The sequence below is a fragment of the Phyllostomus hastatus genome, unplaced genomic scaffold, assembly GCF_019186645.2.
Source record: "Phyllostomus hastatus isolate PE091 unplaced genomic scaffold, TTU_PhHast_1.1 phas_contig_1, whole genome shotgun sequence".
Lineage (NCBI taxonomy): Eukaryota > Metazoa > Chordata > Mammalia > Chiroptera > Phyllostomidae > Phyllostomus > Phyllostomus hastatus.
In genome coordinates this window covers 13898858-13922296 of record NW_025333498.1, presented here as the reverse complement: position 1 = coordinate 13922296, position 23439 = coordinate 13898858, and the positions used below count along the sequence as shown (strand labels likewise).

General features: G+C 38.8%; 1 protein-coding gene across 2 annotated transcripts in view; it reads right to left on the bottom strand.

Annotated features, from left to right (window-relative positions):
• The window catches only part of PDE11A (phosphodiesterase 11A), a 322202-nt gene that overhangs the window by 200568 nt on the left and 98195 nt on the right, over positions 1–23439 (bottom strand). For both annotated transcript variants that reach the window (XM_045833325.1, XM_045833394.1), the window contains exons 3-4: positions 20806–20895; positions 15231–15371 (exon numbers count right to left, since the gene is read on the bottom strand). In XM_045833325.1, the coding sequence (XP_045689281.1) occupies positions 15231–15371; positions 20806–20895 (231 nt within the window). The remainder of the gene's footprint in view (positions 1–15230; positions 15372–20805; positions 20896–23439) is intronic.

The window sequence follows — 23439 nt, the reverse complement described above, 5'->3', positions numbered from 1 at the left end:
AGGGAATGTTTTGTTGCCACTTCCCAGAGGGTAAAGAAGAGGAGGCCACCCTCTTCAAAGACCATCCACCCCCATTGTGAACACCTCCTTCCCCACTTGCCCAGTGAGACCACACACCCAGTGGAAGAGCTTTATCAAGGCTTATTGGGTCAAAAGGGAATTTACAGTCACAAAAAAATACAAAGGTGGTATTTCCTATTATCTATTATTGAGTTCTTACTATAAACCAGGCCCTATATCAGAGGCTCCATTGACCATTTAATCCCCTTAATACAACTCTGTTAAGTTTTTATCTTCAGTAGGTAGGTGAGGAAGCTAAGCCATAATTTTTTTTAAAAACCTGCTCAGTTTCATACAGTAATGGCTCTAGTCTTAGTTCTTTCACCAACACTGTAAGTGTTGAGTGGGAAAGGCACCATTCCTGGCCCTCTTTTGACAAGGTACACTACATGACAGAAAAATGAGCCCCTTGTGCTGAAAGGAGTCCTCTGAATGTCACTGGATGCTTCTGAGGCTGACATTTAGGTTTGCCTTTGCCAGATGCTGTCATGCTTCAAAAGCCTTCTGAATTAACCACTTACACAAAATTGATGGGCACCTGAGAAATGATTTGAAGACTGGAAATAGATTAAATATTTTAAAAGATTTATCAGTGAGGTAGTGAACCCAAACTAAGAAAATGCAACATTAGGAAAAGGCTAAAATAAAAGCTCATTACAAAGAAAATTGTGTGTGACTAGTTGAATGCAGAGCAGTGACAATAGCTCAACTGCAGGGAAATAATCTGGACAGCAATTAAACATATTTCCTTTCATATTCTGACATGAACTAAGCCTTTACAAACTCACTCACTGTGGCAAGTGTTAGTTTCCAAAGATGGCACAACAGTATCTCCTACCCCACCTTCCCCTCTACAATATGACCCTGCCACCCTGCCACAAGGTGGTAGGTCTCTTTTCTCTTCCTTTGAATCCAATGGGCTTCTGACCACTTCAACCAACAGAGTAGATGGGAGAGATGCTATGTGCCTTTTGAGGTTGTCATAAAAGGCAATGCAGTTCTGCCTCATCTAATGGAATACTTGTGCATAGACTCCTGAATTATCATGTAAGATGTCCTACCCTGAGGCCTCTATGTTCCAAAGGAGCCAACCCATACAGAGAGGCCACAGGCAGATGCTCTGGTCAGCAACTCTAGTACTTAAGCCCATCCCAGCCTAGACACCAGACATGTGAGTAAACAAACCTTCACATGATCCCAGTGCCCAGCCATTAAGTGACCCCTGATCTCCATGTTTTTCCAAATGTGGCCCCAGATATTCTGGAAAGAGGCAAGTCATCCTCCCTAGGTCCTCTTCAAATTTCTGATTCACAGGATCTCTGAACATATAGCATGGCTATTTTATGCCCCTAAATTTTGAGTTAAAAAGTAAGTGGGAGGCTTGTCTTGAGGACTTTAAAACAGAAACCAGTCACTTAGAAATCCCAATCCAGCTGCAATATTCTTGGGTCTCACAAGCCCAGGAAGCTACATAGAAACTATTTGCTCTTACCAAATAATAATTCTCTCAAACTATAGCTTAAACAATTCCTAAAGGCAATACAATAATGAGATAAAAACTAGAAGTGTCTATATTTGCAGAGTGGAGAACTATCACAGATTTTAAATAATAGAATTAGTCCTATGTCTCTATTTTGATTTCTCATCATTTGTGATTTCTTTCCATATTTTGTTAGATGACCGTAAATTCTTCTCTTATTTTAAACATGTTTTAGGCTGTTACTATGGACTTGAATGCTTGTGTCCCCCCAGAAATTTGTATGTTGAAATTCTGATCCCCAAGGTGCTGGTATTTGGAGATGGGGCCTTGGGGAGCTTTAGTGGTCAGGAGGGTGACTCCTTGTAAGGACTTTAACACTTTTGGAAGGAGATGAGAGAGCCTGCTTCTCCTTCTCTTCCCTGCTGAGTGAAGATGCGATGAGAAGATGGCCATCTGGAGACACTGGATCTGCCTGTGCCTTCATCTTGGAATTCCCAGCCTCCAGAATGGTGAGAAATACACCTTTGTTGTGTAAGCCACCCAGTCTGTGATCATTTGTAATAGCAGCCTGAACTGCGGCAACTCTGTCATACCATTACATTGCAAATCCACATGAGGCATGTTGCATACATTTTGGCCAATCCTTTACACATGAACCAATGCTTACAGCATCCCAGCAAAGGTATACATTGTTATCCTTATTTTACTGAAGGGAAATTAAGGCTAGAGGGGTTCGGTGGTTTCCTGGAAAGCATACAATCAATACACTGGAGAACTGGGATTTGAACCATGTCTATCTGATTTCACAGTCCCTGGGTCCCACTACTGACTGCTCTCACAAGCATGGGCAAGCTGTCCTGAACAGGGAATTATCTGGACGTGATTTCTTCACAACCAGAATAGTTAGGTAAGCTCTGCCATTAGTTATTAATCCTACAAGTAAAACATGCGGCTTGATAGAAAACTAATCACATTACCAATCAACATTAATTGTTCCTGCATTTGGAAATCAAAAAGGATATATCTTTTCATTTTCTGACCTGACAGATGCAGTTTAAACTCTCCAATATTATGGAGAATACTTCATTGGACTTCTTTTTACTAGAATACTTTTTAGTAGAATACGACTCTGAAAGGAGAGATGTGAATTTCTGAAACACTGATAGCAATGCAGAGTGGATTGTAATGAGGGGAGTAAGTTCCCCTTGTCGGGTCTTTAAAGATCACTCTAACATAGCTGTAGAAATTACACTCAGAAAGACATGCGAAATTAAAAAAAAGAATTATTATACTCGCAGGTCCTAGGGAGAAGGACTTGACATGCCCAGAGAATCACATAAAGCCACCCAAAGCCCACATTTGGTCCTTGTAGGTAGGGAAATTGCAGAGCAAAACTCGTGTGGTTATAGCCTTTATTGAGGGTTGTGGCTAGGGTAACTTGTGGCACTCAGGAAACGTTACCACTGGGTAGTCTGAGTGTAGCTGGGTCACACTGAAAGGAGGGAAGGCATCAGCTGGGGAAGTCATCTTGAAGCCTATCATTTGAACGCACAAGGTGAAGATGGAAACGCAGAATGGCAATAACTAGGTAAAAGTTGAAAGCAAGCAGGATGATTCTCGGCAGGCAACCCACTAAGGCAACAACAAACTGTTCTTATGTTACACAAATGATTTTTTGGCCTATAGCTATGCAAATAGTTTTACCTAAGTAGAAATGCAAATGATTTCTGAGCAGTAGAAAAGATAAGCCCATAGTAAAGATTTTGCTTTCCTGGATGATCTAGCATTTTTAAAGTCCAGCAATCACGCCAGCATTCTCTCGGTGCCTGTCTTAGAACTGACTTTGCCAGCTTGCTGGTTTCTCTCATTAATGAGTTTGATAAATCTTTGACACATGTTTGCTTTAGATTTGTCCAAGGATTAGTTTATTCACTGTCTGATGCAGCAATTGCACACCATCTGTGTGTGTCATGTAGAGCAACAGGCACTGGGGCTCCACCTGATGGAGTGAAAGGAAAAAGCCCCCACGTGCATGGAGCTTCCATACTGTAGGGCTGGGTGAGCCCTGGCTCCTCGAAGTAGTGCTCCCTGGAATAATTAGTGAACTGCTTCCCGTACCTTAAGAAATCAAAGGTGGGAAATGTCCAGAAATTAAAAGAGAAAAAAAAATTTGTAACATATATATTTTTTAAAAGCTGCTTAGACATAGTGACTTACCAGAAGACAAAAAGTGGAATATAAAATCCTGGACTTCTATAACTATAGAACTTATACATCTGGAATCATAAAGAGAGTGGATAAGGTTTGTTAAAAGTACCTCTTGATAAAATGTCAGAATGTGTAAATTCTTGAAATATAAAAGAGGAACTTTTAAAAAATTACCACAGGGGAGAAACATGTTTTTCTAAGATGTTAGAACTTTTAATTCCAGCATAAATTCACATGCTAGGGGGAAAACACCCTCAAAGTCTAGCATTTTGTTGTTTTATTTCCTAAATACATGTTTAAGAAATAAAGTCAAGGATTGTGTATCTTTCAACTTGAGCATATCATGGAGATGACTAGATACATCCCCCAGTCAACCAGCCCTTGGCGTGCTGATCAAAGCCAGGCTCTGGGTTCATGACCACGGTGTTGACTTTGTGTGTTAGAGTTAACCTTACCCAGAGAAAGGTCTGGCCTTTGTCCTTGGCTCCTGAAAGTTGACCTCTAAGCCTTCAGAATGTCTAACCTTAAAAAAAAAGTGTCTTTGTTTACCCAGGAGCCTTGGGCCAGCCAGATAGTAACAACCTAATTCATATTATTGAGCAATGCCAACAATATGATTAGGGTGGGGTCTTTGGGTCACATGGAGCCAGTTAATCTGTGGAGGAGAGGAAGATTGAGGTCAGCTACACGGGTGGCCAGCTGGGTTTTGGTGATCATGGCCCAGTGAAGAATCTGGACACCCTGGGTCAGGTAACCCTCCTGGTCTGGGTCTGGCAGTACTTAATGCATGCTGTCATGCAGTGTTGCTGGGAGAAGTTAATGCTGTCCGGGACCCTAGGGCGACAGGACACCTGGAAGCTCCAGTCTTGGAACCCTCCTGCCTCTGCCCGTGCATCTCTCCTATGGCTGATCTTAATCTGTATCCTTTCCTACAATAAACCATACCCGTGAGTACAACAATTTTCAGTGAGTTCTGTGAACACTTCTAGCAAATTATTGAGGCTAGCATGGTCTTGGGAACCCCCAAATGTGTAGTTTGTGGCATAAGTGAGTGTGGTGTTGTAGACTATGTTCCCTAATTTCACACCTTGTGTAATAATTCTTTGGTCCCAATGTCTTTAGAAGAAAAATAGGATAATACTAATGTTGACTGGCCTTTGGTTAAATATTGATTATCCAATGCATATCAAGTACTGAGTAGTATAAACAGTTACCCAAAAAAATAGTAAACAAGGTTTCTAACTTTTAAAGGATTAATATTTTGAAGGGGAAAACATTTAAATTTATGGGTCAGGAAAGGTTTCTTGATCAGTTGATGTGATTCCTTTTATTAAACCAAAGGAATTATATCCATTAAAAATGTTTTTACCTTGACTTTTAGGAAGTAAAGCTTTAGGTTCAAAGTTTTATCTTTTTGCAGCATAGCTTGATTTTGAGTTTGTTGATTTGATTTAATTTTGTTTACAACATGTACTTTCTCTTTTTTCCTTTTATTTAAAATATTGCCTTTCATTCTATGAATGCCTAGCACATAATAGTCACTCAGAAAATATTTATTCACTATGAATTTTATATATTTTCGCTCAAGTGTGCCTTAAATGCTTTTAATAATTGAGTAAAAATATAAACAAAGAGGAAATGAAATACTCACATAATTGGAAAACTGCATAACTGCATAAACTGCATAAAGTTTATGCAGTTTATACACATAACTGCATAAAAGTGTACAAAAATACATTTACATGTGAATATAAATATGTTTGTGTCAAGCTAATTACAGTTGAACAAAGCTGTTAGGGGCCATTAGGTTGTGAAGAAGAGTACTTTTCAGAGGTGCTGGGAGGGGATCTGGAAAGGTGCGTGAGAGAAACACGATGTGGACCTGCAGCCAGGAGCAGACGAGATGAGAATAGAGAGGAGCAGGCCTGAGTCCCATCGAGATGAGCGGCAAGCGGAGCAGTGAAGCTGTGGGCACCAACCCACCACTGACTGTCAGCCAGACGAGACCAAGATAGTAGCAAAACATCAGCCTTGGTTCCATAAGGTGCATAAAATTGGCTGTTTCCAGGCCATCTGAATATGAGGGGCTTCAGATTCATTCTAGAATGGATCTAAGATTGTCCCAGAAATCCCAGTCTGAACTATCTTTAGGAACCCAAGTATGTTGGTGGAAACCTTTTACAAATTCTCTGAATTCAGAGTAATCTGACAGTAGGCTTACAACCAAATTAACCCTCAGAGTAAGTAGAATACTAGGCCTTTGAGGCAACATACACTTGGGCTTCAGCTCATGTTGGGAACAGCAAGATGAACACCAGAGGAGGAGCACAATCCTAGAGAGACAGGCCTCTAGGGCAGGGGTGGGCAAAGGAGAGTCTGTGGGCCAGATCTGGCCCACCATCTGTGTCTATAAACAAAGTTTTGTTTTAACAGAACAACTGATTGATTTAAATACTGCTTTCTGCTATAACGGTAAAATTGAGTAGTTAGAACAGACTATATGGGTCACAAGGCCTAAAATATTTACTAGCTGGCCCTTTATAGAAAAAAAGGGTTGCTGATTTCCAGTCTAGAACCATCTCTGGACCAAGGCAACTACTTACTACCTGTTAAGCCATTAATGACTGATGGTAGATTAATGTGTAGAATGTTCCCATGTAGTTCACCTATACTCAGAAAGGGTATTCCTGGTGTCAGAATCTGAAACAACACTGCGATGCTAGAAATTTTAGGCACCGAGGCAAGTGGCAGAGGATACACTCAAGGACACACTTATGTCCCCATTTACACAGGACCACCCCACTTTAATTAAGTCTGCTGTCCTGGGACAATTATTACAAGTGTGCTCCCTTTTTCACTCTCAAACGTACCTTTGAAAAGCAAAACTCTAGGAAACCATGCCTCAATTTATATTTTTAAAGGAATTTTTTAAAATATAATGTATTCAAGTAAAAATTTACTTACAGTCAGATATCTGGGCTAAAAAACAAAACAGCAAAAACAGATAAACTATTTTGATAAAATTCAGTGGGATGTATAGTGTCATTGTGGAGATTATGACTAATAAAAACAGATGAAAGCATAAATGAAAAAGAATAAAATTCATGCTTTATTCTTGACTTGGACCCATTGTATGGTTCTCCATTTAATCATTTTTTAAAATTTCACTTTTAAATCCAATTCCAATTTTATTATAGATGTACCAAGTGAACACAGATTAGGTAAGTATGCACACACTCATATACACTAAGTAGAAAGAGAATCTTATAAAATCTTTGGAAGTGGTTTATAGGTCAGTGAATCTGAACAAGTGGTTCTGAGCTCCCCTGGCTGTGGCCCAGCCCTGAGTGCTGCGCCCAGGGGAGGCAGCTCACTGTCACAGTGAAGGAAACAAACATCCCCGTGTGTCTCCGCCTGTTCTTTGGAAAAGCTCCACGGACAGAAGTCTTTTTGATGTGATATTTATCAAGCACTAGTTGGTCTGGTTTCTCTCCATTTAAAAAACTGAGTAAAAACAACTCAAAAAAAAAAGAAAAAAACAAACCATGCTCAAACAGAGAATCCTGCCTCCAGAAAGAAAATGGAAATGATCTACTAAGTGATCACCATTTCTTTTTCATTAGAGTTTTCTTAACCCCCATTTTTCCCTAAGAGGGCTACTCTGTAAAGGGCAGAGATATAAATTAGGGGATATCCACTACCATCCTTCTTGATAAATTTCTCACTTATCCTGATGAGTAATTTATTTTAATTATTTGTTCACTCAGTTAAAAGTTATCAAATGCTTAGTGTAGCAGGTACTGTTAACTCACAAAACAGTATGTGGGGGAAAACAGTTCACAAATGTAACATTTCACCAGTGTCCATTCAAAACACTAGAAGCACACAGAGGGTGTTGAAGGAAGGCTCGTGTGAACCCCATCCTAAAGGGTCAGCAGGCCAAGGAGTGAGGACATTTTCTAAAATTAGAATTTTGGTAGAAAACAGAGCACTCAAAAGAGTTTAACTGAACCTAATTCAATAAAGGGACTGATTACATAAGTGTGGGCAACTCTGGAAAGAGCCCTAGGTCTAAGGGAATGCAAGAGAGTATGAGGGGGAGAAGGAGGCATTAAAGGAAGGAGGGCATTTTCATTGGTGCTTTGGAGGAGCGGGACCTGTGGAGAGGGGTCTTAGAAGAATCCAGCCACCTCTACCACTGGCAGAGAAAGAACAAGGGGAGTAAGTACTCCCAACCTCTTTCTTCTCCTGCCCTTGAATCTTCTGCTGATCCCTCTTGTTTGTAAAACTCAACTGGAAGCCAGAGAACAAGGAAGCCGAAGTGGTATAGTGCGTTGAGATTAGCTTTCATGGGCACTGAGCTAGAAAGAGAAAGGTTGACAATAGATGGGGAGAGGCAGGGTTTGCAGACAATAGTCAATACAGAGTTGCACTTCATCTGAGTCCTGTGCTTCCAGAAAACAGTAATGCTCAAGAAATCCCACTACCATTTTGTCTTCCAAATTGGCTAACCTCAAAGGACTGCCCTGCCCTAGCATATTTCAAAATTGAGCCTGCCTCCTCCCTTCCTCATAACTCCCCTAAGATGCACAAAATGATGCAGATAACTCCCTTGTCTGCATGCTTCTGTAAAACCCCAGACACCTTTTCTTCTCTGAGATGTTCATTATTAATGACTGTTTAGCCTGGATGAAAGTTATTTCCTTAATTGTCTGGTGCATTTTGTCTTTCACAGGAACTGCATGTGCAAAGATACAGAAGCAAATACCTGCACAAGCTAACCCGGGGAGGTGGGACACAGGAGGAGGAAAGGGATCGAGCGAGGCTGAGGACAGAGAAGAGAACCACAAGTTAGGCTGATGGCAGAGGCAATGGACTTTGAATGTGGGCAGTTTTAGCTTTGTTGCACAGGCAACAGACAACAAATGTTTTGAAGCATGGAAGACATAGTTGTATGTTTTAGAAAGAAAGCAAGAAATACTAGTAAGAATTGGTGGAAAGAAAGTGTGCTGTTTGTGAGCAAGGAAATGGGGTAGGAGGGGGATATCAAGGTCAGAGATTGGTAAAGGCAGAGCAGAGACAGTGGTAGGAGGGATGAAAAGGAGGGCCTAGAAATGATGTTTCAACATAGAAACAACAAACCTAGACAATTGAATGTAGACAGTAAGAAAGACTTAGAAAGCACTCTGGTTTTTAGCTTGAGTTACTATGGGATGATGATTTTATTAATTGAACAGAAACTCTCAGAAGTGCTGAGGATTCTGGGCAGGATGTGGTGGAGATGGGCTTTGAAGTTCTGTACCTGGAGATTTTATATACATATACTGTATACTTTATATATTATATATAATTTATATGTGTTAAATATATACATATATTTAATTCATACAGCACATATATACATGTATATAATGTGTATATATAGCATACATGTACCTATACATATAGTTAACATATATAAATGATATCATTTATTACTTTCACACATCACTAATTGCAACTCACCTCACTAATCATGTATATATGTTAACATATATCATATAGATTATATATAACATAAATAATTGTATAATTATATGTCAATACAGAAGTGAGCAAAAGTAGGTTTACAGTTGTATTCTGACATTCTTTTGAGTTAATAAAGTTATTGTAATAATCATAATCTGCATATCTTTTTCCATGCTAACTACTATAAACCTACTTTTGCCCACCCCGGTATATCAACTCAACTCACAACTTTAATCACATATATGTTAAATATATTGCCCAGGCTGGTGTAGCTCAATGGATTGAGCATGGGCTGTGAACCAAAGGGTCGCAAGTTCAATTCTCAGTCAGGGCACATGCCTGGGTTGCGGGCCAGGTCCCTAGTAAGGGGCATGTGAGAGGCAACCACGCACTGATATTTCTCTCCTTCTCTTTCTCCTTCTCTTCCCCTCTCTCTAAAAATGAATAAATAAAATCTTTAAAAGTAAATAAAAATATATCACATATTTAACATAAGTGACTTTTGATGTGATTTGTGTTAATATAGTGACATAAATATTAATAAAGTTCATTGATATATACAAATACAAAATATGATATATTATTAGTGACGAGTATATATACATATGTATATACTCACCAGATAATCATCAGAGATTTTCTAGATACCTTCCATTTTGTACTCTAGAAAAAGCACTTGGAAGATAAATCAAACAGAGTTTAAGTTAGCTTCTGTAGCCAGAGGAGGAAAGTTTAAAAAAGAAAGATGAGGAAATAAAAAGAAAGGGAAATAAGAAGGAAAGCCCAGAGCAATTTTTACGACCCATTTCAGATGGAGGGGATTGAATTATGGCTGTTCCAGGACAATCAGATGATGATCACCTCATCTCTTCCTCTGAAGTGTTGGATTCAGGGAAGATCATCTAATTTTGTGGCTTAATTATAAGTATATTTCATAAGAACCAAGAAGTTAAAGAACATATTAGGAAACAAGTATAGCTTGTCTTTCATGATTTAGAAAATAAACTCCAAGAACGAGCATATTTATAAGCTCAGCTATGAAGTATTTCATGGAATTCTGGACAACCAAATAGCTGCCAGCTGCCAGGACAATCCAGGAAAAAACACTTGTAAACAGTGGTGCTGAGACAGTGCCTGAGGACATGAGATTAAAATGGCTCCATTTGCTTTCCTTGACTAAGCACAGAAAGAAATGGAGATCATAGTAAATACATAAGCTAGAAAGGAACTAAGGGAAGTGATAGAAATTGCTTAGACAGGTTCATGGAATGGAATCGCATTAGCAGGGAATATTCAGTTCAAAGGACGAAATATTTCCTGGTATTGACAGCAAGCAGGTAGCTATGGAACAATCTTTTTTTTTTTTCAGTCTAGTGCAAAATACCATTGACAAAGTCACTTGAAATTGATTGACTGAAACACTTAAGAGAAGCAAAAGAGGGTGAAACATTAACTTTGGCAGGGCAGAGGGCTAGCAAGGCATTTCTCATTTCTACTTTTGGCATCCACTGAGTCACCTGACCAGCTCACCCATGACTGGCCAGTTTAAATACTATGAATGGAGTCCCCAAACACTGAGGTCAGAGTACAATGAACCAAGCTTCTACACCTAGTTTTAAATTATTTTCTCCCTTCCCCCTCAAATGCAGGGAGGCAATAAAATATCATACATCTGCAATAACCAGTTTTTAAAAATATTCAAACCATAAAAAAATAATTAGAAGTTTTTGTTTCCTAAAATGGTTCTAATAAACTAGGGAAAAGCACATGTTATTTTTGGAGGAAGGAAAGTTTGAGCATATTTCTTCCTGAAATGATACTTTTTTTTTCTGACCATAAATGTAGTGTATGTAATGCCATTAGAGTTGGTGCTATAAATTCATGCTTTGATGCATCTGTGTTTTTCACAAAACAGAACAAAGACTGATAAAGTACAGAAAGAGAACATCAGAATGACATCTAGAGGTTAAAAAGAAGAGAAAGGAGAAGGGGAGAGAAGGGGAAAAAAAGAAAGCTCTCTGAGGCACAAGCCTAGAGACAGGCCTGCTGTGCTCCAGGTCCAGAAAAAGGCAGGCAGCGAGGGCTGGAACTTCAGCTCCTGCCAGTGTCTGGGGTCTCAGAGTGTTGCTCTGGGACAGATTGCTCCGCCTCACCTCCAGAAACTGAACCAGGCCACCTCAGGTTTAGGGTAATATTACCACATAGCAGGAGACCCAATCTTGACTAAGGACCAAGGAACTGTGCAAACTGTCAGGGAGGAAGAGGACAGGAAAGAATGAAAGAAAACAAAGGCATGAACAAATGAACAAGAACACTTTCCCATGAAAATAAGCTGCAATGCAAATTAAAACACATGCACAATTAATATAGATAATAGGCTACAGAATTGGACAAAATGATATCAATAAATCTCAGGCTGATGATTTGAATACCCCTCTATCAGAGAATGATAGATGAAAGACAAAAATACTAAGAATATTAATGATTTGAACAGCATCATTTTGTTCTTTACTAACAGGTCATGGGAAGTCCATGGGAAAAGCCCTTTTTGGAAAACACTTTCCTCCCTGAGAAAAAGAAAGACATGTGGAAAGAAGTTTCCCTTCCTTCTTCTCCTGACACACAGTCAGTCATCAGATGGCATGTTGCCTGGAGCTGTGCCAGCCTCCTGAATGATGACAGTCAAAGCCAATCGCTGATGGCAGCCCACCAAGACGAATGCAGGAAAGCTCACGGAGCCCAGGTTCTTGATTATATCACCTGGCTGCTGCACAATCCCCAGGATTGCCTCCTGCAGACTTCTTGTTATATAAGACACAAATCTTACTGTTTAAGCCATTTCTCTTGTATATTCTATTACTTGCCAACATCTCCTAAATTGGATCTATAAATCAAAGCATTTTCAATCAAAATCTCTACAGAGTTTTTCATGGAAATTAAACGTTACTCTTAAAATATATATGCAAGAGCAGCAAGTCAAAAATAGCCAAGTTCATTTTAAAGGAGAACAACACTGGGGACTTGCCCTAACAGACACCAAGAGTATTATAAAATTACAGAAATTCAGACAGTGTAATGCTGGTGCTAAAACAGCCCAAGAGATCAATGGGGCAAACTAGAAAGCTCAGAACCAGGCTCAGGTGTACACAGCAACCATACAACATAGAACTGGCACTACAGAGTGGGGGGAAACAGCTGAGGCAATGGTTTCATACAAACACACACACATACCTACAGCTTTACACCATACAAAAAGTAAATATTCTATATGGACATAAAAAACCATAAATACCAGATGGGTTAAAGAATGTATAAGAGAAAGTCATTTTAACATGGAGGTAAAGCTGTTAAAGAAAACATAAAGTACAAATCAAAAAGGAATATTGATAAATTTAACACATTAAAATTAAAATATTGCATGCAACCCGGATCCCTGTGGGGGAAGGCAGTCCACGTGGGCCCTGAGCGCGCTGTCCTCCTGTGTCTGCCGGAACGGCACAGCCTCGACCTCTCCCCATCCGGGTCCCTGCACAGGTTGTGTTTGCCGTGAGCAAACTTGGAGACAACGTAATGTCTCACTCCAAACAGCAGGCTTGATACCCCTCAGTGGAAAAGGGATGGATTCTCCAAGCATAATGTTCCTTTTTTAAAATTGCATGTACAGGCATCTGATGCCCCTATGGCACTTTGGGGGACATTGTGAGCCAAGACAATTGTAATGGTTTATAATATAAGGTTTACATTTGTTTCTAAAAGTATATGAGACACCATTTTTAGCCTTGGTTCTACATTTAGACCCATTCAATATTCAATACTAGCCTTATTACCATGTCTTTACCCATGCCTTCTCTGTCACTTGCTTGGCTGGATATCAAGCACTTGTATTTTTCAGGAAGGACAGTTTGGAACTATATTTCCTGACCTCTTTCTTGATCATTTAAAAATTCCTATCTATGGCTTATATAACTGAATATAAATTTGACTGGATTTAAAATCATGGGGTGATGTTTTTTCCCTGAGGACTTTGTAGTTATTGCTACATTTTCTCCTAGCCCTGGAGAATGGTATAGGGAAGTCTAACATGGAATAAATTCCTTCCAATAGGTGACTTGATTCTTTTGCCTGGATGCCTATAGAATGTTTTGATTATCTTTGAAGTCCTTTAATACTGAATGTGTTTCAGTACTAAGCAGTCAGCACCAACTTTTCCAGAAACAATGTTATTTCAGTCCATAAATTTGAAATTGCCTTTATTTCAGTACAATGTCTTTGTGTTGTAATTTTGAATGTTTTGCCTGTTCCATCTGTCATGTTCTCCTCAGAGATACCAGTTATCTTTATTTTGGACTTTCTATATTCTGACTCCATTTTTTATCATTCTCTCTTAACTTTTTATACCATATTCTTCATACCATATTCTTCATATAATATTTTAGAGTTGTCTTTTCTTCTTTTATGATGTTTTTAATGTAATATTTATGGTTACCTGGGCCCTCGGCCACTTGCCCTCACAGGGACCTGGGAGTGACTCAGGGAATCCCAGCAACTGCCCCTTCTCGCCTTTGCCTTTGCCTTTATGGTGAGAGCTCGCAGCCTGCCAGACACCAAGGAGCACCCCCACCCTTTCAGGGGTTTTAGAGTCAGGTGGTGGGGGAGACTCTAACAAGTCATTCCACTTTCTGAGCATTACATCCTCATCTACAAAATGAGGATGATAGTAATAATACCAATCTAATAAGGATTCAGTGAGGATTAAATGGACTCAAGTGCTTCACAAAGCCAACCGGAAACATGCCATAAGTGGTGTGTGTGTGTGTGTGTGTGTGTGTGTGTTCTGCCAAGGCCTACACAGTTACAGGATACTTGGAAGACCATTGTTGGTTTAAACCATACCTGCTGAAATAGAAAAATAACCTCAAGCTCTGCTAAAATATGGAGAAACACTTCTAAGCACTTTAAACATATATAGATTTTCTAAAAACTTAATGCGTAAGTTTTACAATACTTATTATATCTCCAAAATTTACCCTAAGGTTCTTATTCTTTGAGAAACACAAACTAAAAAGAAAAGACAATAACCTTTTCTAGGTAAAGCACAGTAAAATATTCTCTGAGGTATAAAAACAGCATTTAATTGCTAGACAATTCTTGGTCTTTGAAGAAAGTTCACAGTAAAAATATCAAATTGTCACTGAGGGTTGGTTTAGACATTTAACTTTCAGGAAGGTATATTGATGATAATCATTATTTTCAACACTGTTGTGTATTTACCCAGCAGATTTCCCCCAAAAAGCCCAAGGGTTAACAGAACCTGGAAGCTGAGAGGAGGCAGGTGTAAGTCCTTAAACTAGCAGCTTGACGCTTGCCTTTGGAGTAACAGGAACCCCCGCAGTGAAGAAGAAATGAGCTTCCTCCACCTGCCTGGGTGCTCTATGCACTTCAGATGCAACAAGGCAAACCTCTGACGCACAGCCCAGCCTCAGCTCAGGTAGTGACCTGAGCTCTCAGCTCAGGTACAAATGTGCAGGCTCCAAGAACCACTGCGCTGCTTCTCCAGTGTTAGTTTGCTGGCTCCTCCCAGCAAGCGGGCTATCGAGCGTTGTCTAGACTGAGAGCCTGACTGGGAGAACATGATGGAAGGCTGGCTCCTGAGCTTGTCTTCTATTCAGCTCTGAGATATTGGGCCAACCATTTAATCCCTTAGTTTCCTCATCTGTAAGTACACGGGACTGAGATAGATCTCTAAGGTCCCTATCAGCGTAAGAGTCTATGTTTCTAAGGTGACAGCAAAACAAGACTGAATATACATGTAAAAAATTAAAAACTTCAATCATATAAAAACTCACCCGATGATTAGAAGAGTCATGAAAAGAGTGGTTCAAGTCACAATTTCACAAACCTAATTACAAATAAACTGATCTTTATTCCATTAACTCAGTCTCCAACTCTACATGACAGAGAAAAGAGGACTTACTGGGGATTCAATGTCCTCCAGGAGTAACACAGAACAGCGCTCACATTTCAGCAGGGTTTGAGCCCGATGCATTATCTTCCTGACGATTTTCTCCAGGTCCGTCTGCTCTTCAAAGAGGTCATTAACCACCTCTAGCAAAGCCTGGGAAATGTGAAATGAATGTATTTAGGTAGATAGAGGACTGAATAAAAATACTGGGTTTTTTTCCTCTCAAAATTCCATTTAGTCTTTGCAATAATAAAATATAAATACTTTTGTATGGCTAATTTTGAAAGCATTTATGACTATTTTGACATATGCATACTTCCGTAATTTTGTTTAATAACAGGGTCTTGAACTGCAAAACACAACTAGAGAACAGTTCCAGTCCATATAGTCCCATATAATTCCTGCATACAACTGTGTGTGTGTGTGTGTATACATACATATATACTCATAAATGAATGATTCTATCCCATATAGCTAATGACTACATGACCCAGATAGTCATTAATCATAGGCTTCTCCCCCACCCCCACACAGTTTTTCTGCAATGCAACTAGGAATAAACCCAACATTTTATAAGTAATGAATACCTGATTCTCTCATTTATTTCAGAAAATTACAAAGCAGCTCTTCCTCACCATCAGGAAGAAATAGTTTCATGGTCAAACTTAAGACTCATTTTCACTAATACACATTTCTCACTGAAGTCTGAAAGAATTATAGTGGTGAATGCTAATTAAGTTCCAGAGTCTTCTAAAAAATATATATGACCCCCCCATTAATCCTTCTGCACAAGAAGTATTGCTTCATTGCAATCTGTCCAGAAAAACATTCAAATACTATTATATATCTCAGAAAAGAAAACACCATTAAAACAGCAGAAAAAAAAGCCCTGGCTGGTGTAGCTCGGTGGATTGAGCACGGGCTGGGAACCAAAGTGTCCCAGGTTCGATTCCCAGCCAGAGTACATGCCTGGGTTGCAGGCCATAACCCCCAGCAACCGCACATTGATGTTTCTCTCTCTCTCTCTCTCTATCTCCCTCCCTTCCCTCTCTAAAAATAAATAAATAAAATCTAAAAAAAAACAGCAGAAAAAAAAAGAAAAAAACAAGTTCTTACTTAAAAACTATGTATTCTTTTGAAAAGCAAATTGTAATTACCTATTATTTTATCCAGCTATTAGCCTGCAGTCTTTGCATTGAAATAATATTTATTTGCAGTTTTTCATTACATGGATATTTCCAGAAATTTAAGAATAGTGGGCTATGTACAGGTGGTAGATATTATGCTGCTATCAAATAGCAATCAGAAAATTACACAGCCAGTGAGTTGGCCAGAGGATGCTTCATTCAATAGAATTTAATAAGATGTGCACTCTGAAGTCTGATACCTCACAAAAGCATGTCATGGGTTTTCAAACTCGCATCTATTCAGGGAGATGGAGTTGATCATCATCCCAGGGACATGGCTAATTTCAACTTCAGCAATGAATTTGATTTGTCCTGGAACCATTTGAAAATTTCTTCTCTGAGTTTAATCAGGTAGAAAAGAATTTGAAAGAGTTAATGGCCCTATGAAATGAGTGGTTCACTGAGCATCTAAAAGAGGACCAAATACCCTGGGTAGGGTTTTCTCTAAAGAGAGCTGTGAAAATGGCTAAGGATCATTCTATGACCCCAAAGTAAACAGAAACACCAGGAGGCGAAAGAAGTTTTAAGTGCTTCCTGACAATCTGGCTTTGGGACAGCAAATCATTGTAGAGGTCAGTGTGCAATAATTTCATATTCAAATATAACATCAAAGATGTGGCAATTGCCTGAATAATTACCAATAAAATCCCCTGTTATTAAGGGGAAACATTATTTCTGTAATCATCTAGGCTATTTCTCCAGATGGATCATATTAACTGAACAATTATTTAACTTTGCAATTTGCTGTGACTGTGTGGATAGGGCCTCTGGGACCCACACAGAAGAACATTTATCTCAAAGGAAAAACTCATTCTGCCTCGAGTCTTCCACTGACAAATCACATTATAGTAACTTTATTGTTTCTAATTAAAAATTGCTGCTGTACTAACAAGTAATAAGAGTTTTTCAAATAACGATGCGCTCGACCTCCAGAATAGGAGAAAAAGAGAAGAAAATCCGGATGATACGCAATTCACCAGACCCCGGAAGCCTTTCACACAGCTGAACACTCCCTGCTTCCTGACTTCGCATGCATTTCCGTTCCTTCTTCCAGTGAGTTTCTCGGCTCCGGGCCTCATCCTTGGATCTCTTCCCTTCTCTTATCCACGTGTTGTCCCCCAGATCAACCCACCTGATAGTCTAGTTTTAAATATCATCTCTACACTGATGGTTCCTAAATATTAATCTTGAATCCTGATCTCCCAAAAATTTAGATTACTTAACTGTTTTCATGTAGTCACCATGCTGAATATTATGCCCCCAGAATTTATTCATCTTGCAATTGAAAATGTTTACACTTTGACTAGAATATCTCCATTTGCCCCACACCCGGGGCCTGGCAACCATCATTCTACTCTCTGTTTCTATGAGTTCTGCTTTTCATAGGTCCAACATGTAAGTGAGATCATACAGTATTTTTCTTTCTCTGTCTGACCTATTTCACTTAGCACAGTGCCCTTAAGGTCCATCCATGTTGTCCCAAGTGGCAGCATTTCCTTCTTTTTTATGGCTGGATAATATTCTGTTGTGTATATAATATATAATTTATGTACTCATCCATCAGTGGACATTTAGGCTACTGTAAATAATGCTGCAAAGAACATGGGGAAGCAGATATCTCTGAAAGATAATGATGTCATTTCCTTTGGATATACACCCAGCAGTGGGGTTGCTGGATTATATGGAAGTTCAATTTTTAACTGGAAGGAACCTCCATACTGCTTTCTGTGGTGGCTCTACCAATTTGTATTCTCACAAATGGTGCACAGGATTCCATTTTCTCCACATTCTCACTCACTTATTATCTCCTACCTTCTTGATAAAATTCATTCTAATAGGTGTGAGGTGGTTATTGTTGTGGTTTTGACTGCCATTTTCCTAATAATTACTGATGATGAGCATCATTTCATGTACCAGTTGGCCATTATATGTCTTCATTGTGGGGGGAAATGTCTATTTAGATATTCTGCCCATTTTTTCAATTGGATTATTTGGGAGTTTTGCTATTGAATTGTATATTTTGGATATAATCCTATATCTAATATATGTGGTTTATAATATTTTTCCCATTCCATAGGTTGCCTTTTAATTTTGTTGATTATTTCTTTTGCTGTGCAGAGGTTTTTAAGCTTGGGATTAGCTTCACTTGTTTATTCTTGCTTTTGGTTGCTTGTGCTTTTGTGTCAGATAAAAAAAAAATCACTGGAGATTTTTCCCCTATGTTTTCTTCCAGGAGTTTTACAGTTTCAGGTATTATATTTAAGTCTTTTGTCCATTTCAAATTAACTTTTGTGATTGGTATAATAAGGGTCCAACTTCATTCTTTTGCTTTTGAATATCCAGTTTTCTCAACTGTGACCATTTACTGAAAAAATTATCTTTTTTCTATTAAGTATTCTTGCCTCCCTTGTCAAATATATGTTGACTATATATGCATGGATTTATTTCTGGGCTTTAGATTCTATTCCACTGGTCTAGGTATCTGTTTTTGATGCCAGCACCATACTGTTTTTATTATTATAGTATAGTTTGAAATTAAGAAGTGTGATTGTCCCAGCTCTGTTCTTTTTCAGAATTGCTTTGACTATCTGAGATTTTTCCTCTTCTCTCTCTAGACACACAGATCAAGTGTTCCCTTGTGCCAGGGCCTTTGCATTTAATATTTCTAGTGCCCGCAAAGCTCCTCTTAGATTTTTGTGCGGCTTTGCTCCTTCATTTAATCCAGGTCCCCACTTAAATATTACCTCCTTATACAGACCTTCTTAATCACTCTCCGAAATAAGCATCCTCCCAAACTATTCTTCAACAAAAAGTCTCTATCCCTTTAACTCACTTAATTTTCCTTATAGCACTTATCACAACCTATACTACGTTATTTTTTGTTTGCCTCTTTTATCTTTTGTTCCCACTAGAATAGCAAGCTCTCTGGGGGCAAGGACTTTGAATAGATAGTGTCTGAATAAATATTTGTTGAATGAGTGAATGAATTGTGCCATACATGAAAATGTAAAGATTAATAATACATGAAGTGTCTCTTAAGGAGTTCATAATGTGGTCAGAGAGGAGGCCCATTGGTATTATACAGTGTGATAAGTATCCATAATAGAACAATGGCAATACATACAAGGAAAAACAATAAACGAAGAAGGGATGATTAAATAGAAGTCTGAGCTGGAAGTCCTGAAGGAAATTCAAGGCAAATTATACTGAGAGTCAAAGGTAGACATGAGGCATGGCGGGTAGAGGGAGAAATACAGGTAAAGATAAGAGAAAATGAAAAAAAAATATTGCTTTCTGGAAACTGGGTAATATATCACTGGAGTGCCAAATGAAAGGAGAGGAATGGTAAGACACGGGGCTAAAGATGGAAGCAGGACCCAAGTCAGAGAAAAGGCGTGGTGTGTGTGCTGAAGACAATGGCTGTAGAGTGAACTGCACTTGTTGTATGCTGGGAAGTGTTCATAAGTCATAATGCTTAGCAAGTGAAACTTTTAATCAGTTTGACTACCAATTACTTGAGGGTTCCAACCTTTTAGAACATCTTCTTGTTAAATATATTTCAAAGTTGTGACAGTAATTTCTCTACATTTAAAAGCATAGTAAGCCTAATAGAATTTAATCCCTATGTTATAATTTAGTATGTTTTGAGCATCTGTCTTTTTTTTTAATTATTTTTAGAGAGAAAGGAAGGAGGGAGAAGGAGAGGGAGAGAATCATCAATGTGTGAGAGAAACATCAACTGATTGCTTCCTGAACATCCTGGCTGGGGCCCTGGCCTGCAACCCAGGCATGTGCCCTGACTAGAAATTGAACCAGTGACCTTTTGGTTTGTAGGTTGATGCTCAATCCACTGAACCACAACAGCCAGAGCATTTTTTTAACTATTGAACTTGTGGAGGTAATGAGACCCATCCTTATGTGTGTGTTTCTTTGTAATCCTATAAAATAGTGTTTACATGTTATCCAGTTACTTTCTGATAGTCCTCCAGAAAACCTTTCAGTTCAAACACAAAATTTGTGAAGTAAAGTGAAATCATTTGTAACATACCTTGCTTCTTAACAGAATTGAATTGTAAAAATATTACGAAATTGTGTTGTCATTTCAAAGCTATGAGTAAGCAAGACTATATTTCTTGCCTTATAGTGTAAATGTGAAATTAATTTCCTCATTCAAAGAAGCTGGAATTATTCCCTCCAAACAACAACAGAGAATTTGTATCCACTTCCATTTGGACTCATTGCTTAAGGAGATCTCCAACCATAGACTTGAAGGATTATACAAACAAAAAAGGGTCCTGGACTATTCAAAGGTCATCTGCAGTTTTTAAGAGTCATAAAGACTCACAGACTCTAGAAAGACAGACTTTTGAGGCTTGGCAGCCATGTTTCTTTTCACTCACCCTGCTTCTCTCATATTCTTTCCTCGAGGCAGCAAATACCTGAGCATTAGATATGGCGATGCCACAAAACGGAAGATACATCTGCATAACCTGGGGACAAAGAGAGCATTAAGAATATTGAAACATCACGGAACCAAACTGCACATTTCCTGACTATACCTGATGGCAATACTTTCTTTCCACCACAGAAACTGAGTATGGAGTTGTTGATACTAGCAGCTTAATTGCTGCAGGGATATTTTCCAGTGTAAACTACCAGATGGTCTCAGTCGGGCATTAAGTAAAGACAGTCACATCTATGAAGACAGAAAGTGAAGCAACAGATTATGGTGGCTAAGATACAGGAGCTGGGTCCAAATCATCTTTGTATGTCTTCTTTGAACAATGAAAAATGAATAAATGAATAAACTCTGATATACCTAGAATTAAAGGCAAATGTCTGCACTCAAATTTTGAGGTAGACAGGATATAAATCAGTTTCTTTATATGTATGTACCTGTAGCAGGGATCTCAGCTTGGTCTACCACTGTCAGCTACAGATTTTAGTATGCCTGTTAGGATAGGCCCCGTATGATCTTAGGGGCTAGAGAACCTAGGAGCTCCATGCAAAAGAGCTCAAATTGTGTCCACCACTCTGCTGACATAAGTAGACATGGATGCAAATCAGTGATATGGTCCTACAAAAGTCTTTTTGAAAAATGGCTGGGGATTCTTTAAGACAGCACTCCTCCTATGGGAAGAAACAGGTATGATGGGCCTGATTCTAACAGATAATTTCTCATCACAGGCTGTATGTCTAGGGATTTCCAGTACTGCCTGGAACTCTCCATCATATTCAATTCCACAATCTCTAATTCCAGAGGAAGAGTGAATGCCACAGGTAAAAACATAAAGCTTTATTTCCCTAAATCTTCATAAAATGTGTCATTGCGACAAGTGACATATTGTTGGGACCTCTCTAAAGCAGAGGGATAAAGACATACTCTCTCTCTCTCTCTCTCTCTCTCTCTCTCTCTCTCTCTCACACACACACACACACACACACACACACACACACAGCACACTATGAAGTATGATGCCTGGCAAAGAGAAACAGCAGTTGCAAAACAGCAGTTTCTACTATACCCAAAAGACGGCAGTGCAGTACTCACAGTTGGGGGAGGGATGGGAGCAGCAGGAGCACACCTGCCCAGGGGCAGGCAGGCAGGAGGCACTCCTGGGTCACCCAGAAGAGAATTACCTGGAGTGAAAAGTGATTTGCAGAGGTCTCGAAGTGGAAAAAAGATGAAGGGAAATTCACATTCCTTATCATTTTTTCCTACTAAAGTCTTGCTTTGACTACCTGGACATACTTAACTCTGACCTGGGGTCCCTGAAAGTATTTCAGAATGTTGTAGAAGCTAATACTGTGGCCTCAATCTTAAAGAAGAGAGAAAAAACAGTGGGACTGCTATTAAATAGACGTATAAAATCAATGGTTTCATTTTTACAGGTCTTTTTCAGGATAAATTACTTCACTAAATTTTATTCAAAGTAAATGAATATTTAATGAGAACTTGCATATGCCAGATACCTTCACTTCATTTCTTCAGTTGAATTTCACATCAACTACTTGTGGAGGAACATTACATACATTTTTAACAGGTCAGGAAACTCAGTAACGTGCTCAGACTCACACAGGAACTGAGGTTTACCTAATTCTACAACTGATGATCGTTTCTACAACATGTTGCCTTCTAGAACTAGATGTTATTTCTGTGAGCCCCTGTTTTCCTTCCTTACTACTCCCCCTCATGTCTTAGAAAGTTTGTCAATAAGCCATTATAAAGCTGTTGGCATAAAACTGCAGATATTCTGCAGAACTCTATTGCCTGAGCCAGAATAGGACTGTTTTCAACATCCCCTACACACAGATAACACGTTCCTCACGGTTTTCTGTGTTTTTCCTCTGCAGTGGAAACATCAACTGTGATGGAGGTGGAGGTAAAGAGGAGATTATTTAAATTAACTTTCCACCCTTCCTTCCTTTCTGTGTTTATTTGCTTTCAGGAGCTAAATTTGAGGTGGTTTTTATAGGTCAAGCACATAGGAAGAAGAGAATGATCAAATAAACATGTGAAATGCTTTCTAATACATCAGTCTTGCTTCAGTTCATATCAATTTAATTCAATGTAATATCATTATTTATTGAGCTGCAAGCATTCAAAAGAATGTGAATTTTAAATCAGATGACCATTGTCCTTTATTTGGCTGTTCTGTGAGAAAGTCAACAAGCCACTTACAGTGTCTACACTTATTTCCTTAGCTGTAAAATTCCTGGTTTTACTGGATAATCTTTCTGGTCCTTTTGGTTCTAATATTTGGTGATTCTACAATTAGAAACATCAGCAAACTGGAATATTCTATTTGATAGAGAAAAATAATTCAGTAAGCATGCTCATATCTTATTCAAGATAATAATTTATAATACTAATTGATAAAGTTCTTGGATATGATGTTAAGCATTTTATGTGTACTATATCATTTGATCATTACAACTATGTATATTATACTATTTATTCCATTTTTCAGACAAGAAAGCTGAAGCTTTGTGAGCTTATCCAAAATTGTTCAAAGATAAATCTTCATGGGTCT